The following is a 5,053-nucleotide window of genomic DNA, read 5'->3' as shown; positions in this document are numbered from 1 at the left end:
GCTTTCCTGGTTCTGATTCAGCCCATGAGCTCTCCACGTGCCTGCCTGGGGAGACAAGCTCTAAGAGCTGCTGAAACTGTACAATGTCTCCCAAGCCCCCCACCCCACCCCCAGCCCCAGGCACTAGCCCCCAAGGGCAGGACTTCTTCACTTCTCCTGGAGGCCTTGGCAGTCAGTCTGGTGAAGTCTTCTCTGAATCACACTGGTAAAGGCATAAAATAAGGTTCTTTGTTAGTCTCCAGGCTGCCCTGCTGATTCTCCTCCCATGCTAGAGGAAGCCCTCTACCCTGGAAACTCCCTGCACTCCTGCACTTATCACACTGTTAGGATCCTCCACCGCAGAGGAGTCTCCCTCTGATTGGCCAGTTCCTCTGAGAGGTTTAAGGAGGATACTCAGGCTACCCACACCTTCCTTCTTCTCCAGGCTGCACCCTTGACTCTCCTCCTGGACTTCTTCTGTACCCCACCCCCACCTCCTGGCCACCTTCATATCCTTCCCCACCTTCCTTTTATGGGCTCTCTTCTCCCATTAGAGTAGAAGCACCTCGAGGGCAAGAACTGTCTTTCTTTCTGCTTGTATTTGTATTCCCAGCATTTACCACAGTGCCTTGTGAGCACACAGTAAACATTTAATACATGCTCCTTGACTAGAGACAGAGGATTCCAAAGCCAAACAATTCTATCCAAACACTGTTACCAAAATGCTTTGTTTGGTTTTTTAAGTTCCCAGATTCTCTACAGGTGAAGAAAACCTGATCTGGGGACAATGCTGAACGAAGCTGGGCCCAACCCCAAAGGTGCACAGCCCATCTCCTGTCCACACTGGCCATCTTTCCAGGCTTGTTCTTCCAGGCCCTCAAACTGGAGAACTGCATGCCCCCTCCAGGCCAAGATCATCGAATGATGAGTTTAATGGATGACACAGGAAGTTACCCTTTGGATTCTGGGGGACCTGGGATGTGATAAGCAGCTGGATGGGCAACCCTTAGGGCACAAGGATCTTGGACACAGTGACAACAGCAACACTAAAGATAATAATTAATAACAGTAACAGCATTTATAAAGCACTTCCAAGTTGGCAGAGATTTACATACATCGTCTCATTTGGTCCTCACAACTACCTTTGTGAGGTGGGCACTATGATTATCCCCATTTTCCAGAAGAGCAGGGTCACACAGCCACCTGAGCCTTCCTGACTCCAGGCCCCACTCTGTAGAAGGAGAGAGCAGGGACAGTTACTTGGGAAACAGCCTCACTTCTAATGACTCTGGTGATGTCCCAGGAACAAAGGCCACCATTTTCCTTTTGTGTCTGGGTTGGAGTGGAGGCTGCTGAAGTCATTTCCAGCCCTCCCCGTTTGGGGTTCTGGGATTGAACAGCACAGTCACCAAAGAAGCAAAAGGGAGAGCGATGGGGAAGTACAGGGTGGGAGTGAAGGCTATGACGCATCAGTGAAGGAGCCATCTTGTGCTGGAAGGGGCATTGGCTTTGGAGGCAAAAAGTCTGGGTTTCAATCCTGCTGCTGACACTGATCAGTTTGACTGCTTGTGTGGCCTTGGGTCGGTCACTTGCCTTCCAGCCTTCCTTTGTCATCTGAAGAACAGAGGGGATGGACCAGCCAGCCTCAGGGTTCCCTTCCAGTTCTAGAGCCATGACCATCTCATGGCCAACAAAAGAGTACTGTGAAGAAGCCAGGAAGGAAACACTGACCCAGAAAGAAAGGGTCTGGCCCTATGGCAAGAGTAAAGGATAGCACAAGAACAGACCCCAAATCCAAGGAGGGCCCATGCTGAATGAAGGCTCCCCACACACACCCTCATGTCGCTTTCTAGTGCAACGAACAAACAGACAACAGACAATGTGCTCCCAAGTCCCCTTCAGCCTTTCACCCAGTTCTGTAATCTGCCCCCCAGAACACGTGTTCCAGGCCATCACGTACCCATCCCCCTCTTCTTGACCACATGCCACCCTGCCAATGTCCCCTTCCCATGGAGCAGAGATGCAGACAAGAAGAGAATCCCCAACAACCGTGGCCTCCCCTGGCTTCCTGGTCTACCTGATCCCACTGGTATTCAGACAGCCCATGACTACATGAGCCTCCTTAGCTGGATCATGCTGCTGCCTCAGAGCAGGCTCCTGGCCAAATAAATCCCCCACATGTTCTTCACAGGAGGAACTGCCGAGACAAGTCTCCCACCTCACCTACGGTTTTAGAAGTGAAATCAGGACTGGGCATCATGTTGTTGTCTCTAGATGAGCATTCTGGCCTGCCAGCATTATTGGGACATTTAATCCTGTCAAAATTGCACAGGATTCTTTGAAAGTGGGAATAAAAGAACAATGGTTTGGAGACCCTCTGATTACTCATATCAGGCAAGGGAAAAAACACAAGTGGGCAGGGAGGAATGGCACCCACGTGAAGGCTGTCCAGCGCAAAGTCCAGCTGGAAGGACGGATGCCCTATAACACAGGAGGTTCTGGATGGCTATGTTTTTATTTCAGTTTGTATGGATAACTTTAGTTTTGAAGCCCTCTTCATTTCCAAATGTAACCCTCTCTCCCCTAGTCTGCATCAACCCAAAAAGTCATCCTTTGTCACCAAGAAAAGGTAATTCAGTAAAAACCAGTCTTGGAGCATATGTAGCATTCCACACCCAAAGTCCCCCACCTCTATAAGGAAGGAGAAAGGTGGATTGTTCTTCTTTTTTTCTTCTCTTCTTCAGGCACAAATATGGCCATTATGATTGACAGAACCATCAGTTTCATTTGAGGGTCATTCTGTTTCCATTTTGCATCCCTTCTGTACATTGTTTTCCCAATTCTGCTTACTTCACTCTGCAGAAGTTCATATAAATCTTCTTATGTTTCTATGAATTATTTATATTTATTGTTCCTTATGGTACCATAATAGTCCATTACATTAATGTACCATAATATGTTCAGCCATTCCCTAATTGATAGACATCTACTTTGGTTTTTGTTCTCTACTAGAAAAAGTGCTTTGGACTATATGGGGCCTTTCTGTCATTGTCAACTTCCTTGGGGTGTATGCTTTAGCAATGGGATCTCTTAACCAAAGGGCGTGAAGATTTTATTCGCCTTTGAATAATTCCAAACTGATTGAAATGTTTGGGCCATTTCCCAGCTCAACCAACAGCGTATCTGCGCGCCTGGTTTTCCATAACCCCTCCAACATTGGCTGCTCCCACTTTATGTCATGTTTGGCAGCTGGCTAAGGCGTGACTTGCTTTGATTTGCATTTTTCTTATGATTAGAGACTCAGAGCAAAGAGCAAAATTAGAAGAAAAAAAGAAGGAAGGGAGGATGGAAGGAAGAAAGGAAGGAAGGAAGGGAAGGAGGGAGGGAGGGAGGGAGGAAGGAAGGAAGGAAGGAAGGGAAGGAGGGAGGAAGGGAGGGAGGAAGGGAGAAAGGAAAGGAGGAAGGGAGGGAGGAAGAGAGGAAGGGAGGAAGGGAGGAAGGAAGGGAGGAAGAGAGGGAGGAAGGGAGGGAGGGAGGGAGGAAGGAAGGAAGGAAGGGAGGAAGGAAGGAAGGAAGGAAGGAAGGGAAGGAGGGAGGGAGGGAGGAAGGAAGGAAGGGAAGGAGGAAGGAAGGGAGGGAGGAACGGAGGGAGGAAGGAACAAAGGGAGAAAGGGAGGAAGGAAGGGAGGAAGGAAGGAAGGAAGGAAGGAAGGAAGGAAGGAAGGAAGGGAGGGAGGGAGGAGGGAGGAAGGGAGGAAGGGAGGAAGGGAGGGAGGAAGGGAGGAAGGGAGGGAGGGAGGAAGGGAGGGAGGAAGGGAGGAAGGGAGGAAGGGAGGGAGGAAGAGAGGAAGGGAGGAAGGAAGGAAGGGAGGGAGGGGGAGGAAGGAAGGGAGGTAGGAAGGAAGGTAGGAAGGAAGGGAGGAAGGAAGGAAGGGAAGGAGGAAGGAAGGGAGGAATGGAGGGAGGAAAGGAGGAAGGAAGGAAGGAAGGGAGGAAGGGAGGAAGAGAGGAAGGGAAGAAGGAAGGGAGGAAGGGAGGAAGAGAGGAAGGGAGGAAGGAAGGGAGGAAGGAAGGGAGGAAGGAAGGAAGGAAGGAAGGAAGGAAGGAAGGAAGGAAGGAAGGAAGGAAGGAAAAATAAAGAGGAAAAAGATGCAGTGTCCAGTTGAAACTACTCAACCCTAAAGTATTTAAACAAGTAACCAAGAATCAGAAATAAGTCATGGGAAACAGAAATGACACTAACAAGGATTATAATAATTTTAGCCAGAAATTTAAGCAACATAAATCAATTGCCCTACAAAATTAAAGCAAACGAGCCCAGAAAGGACCTTGGTGACCAAACATCCTACTTACTTGCCAAACAGAGAAAGAAGGTGACCAGAGGCAACGATGGGCTAGACTAGGGCTCAAAATAACTTGTGCAATCTTCTGAAGAAGAATGACGCAAGTTTCTGAGCAGTGTTGTCTCAAAAGGCAGAGAGAAATAATGGAAGGCAAAACCAGCCTTAAAAAAGCTTTCCAAGACAGCCACATAAGCAGTCATCCCAAGGGCATGCGAGGATGAAAATGGAAGGAAGACTACAGACAGAAAAAAAATGGGAAAGGCTGGCCAGAAGCACTGAGGGAAAACCAAACAAACAAAAACAAAACTTTCCCCCCTTGACCAGCAGAATGGCCCCATGTGGCCTTAACCATACCCAATGTGCTAAAAGGAGAAATTTCTCTAAAAGAGAACAAAGACAGGAAGCTTGTGCTGGGAGTGCCACAGCTGTGATGCCATTGAGGGGCCCATCGGCAAGGTCACCAAAGGGGGAAGACGACGAAGGCATGGAGAATATTCTTAGACCTTTGTTCATACTGAAGCAAAGCAAGCATGAAGTCAAGTTGTCCTCAATAAAGATATTAGTGACACACAGGCAGGCTTTTATGAAGGAATATCTGTGTGTGTGTGTGTGTGTGTGTGTGTGTGTACGTGTGTGTACACATATACATGGGCTTTTCTGTATTTTAAAATTATTTCTTTTAATCAGCAAAACTCTTCCCTCTCTCCCTCCCACTGCAGCACCAAACCCAA

General features: G+C 48.3%; 1 protein-coding gene across 1 annotated transcript in view; it reads left to right on the top strand.

The window, feature by feature from the left end:
- ST6GALNAC5 (ST6 N-acetylgalactosaminide alpha-2,6-sialyltransferase 5) overlaps positions 1-2,148 on the top strand; it is a 249,649-nt gene extending 247,501 nt beyond the window's left edge. Inside the window, exon 5 of the mRNA XM_036754107.1 lies at positions 1,914-2,148. Coding sequence (XP_036610002.1) covers positions 1,914-2,148 — 235 coding nt within the window. The remainder of the gene's footprint in view (positions 1-1,913) is intronic.
- The last annotated feature ends 2,905 nt before the right edge of the window (positions 2,149-5,053 follow it).

The sequence above is a fragment of the Trichosurus vulpecula genome, chromosome 4 (genome assembly GCF_011100635.1).
Source record: "Trichosurus vulpecula isolate mTriVul1 chromosome 4, mTriVul1.pri, whole genome shotgun sequence".
NCBI classification, from domain to species: Eukaryota; Metazoa; Chordata; class Mammalia; order Diprotodontia; family Phalangeridae; genus Trichosurus; species Trichosurus vulpecula.
Note: the sequence above shows the minus strand (reverse complement) of the source record. Positions and strands in the feature narration are given on the sequence as shown.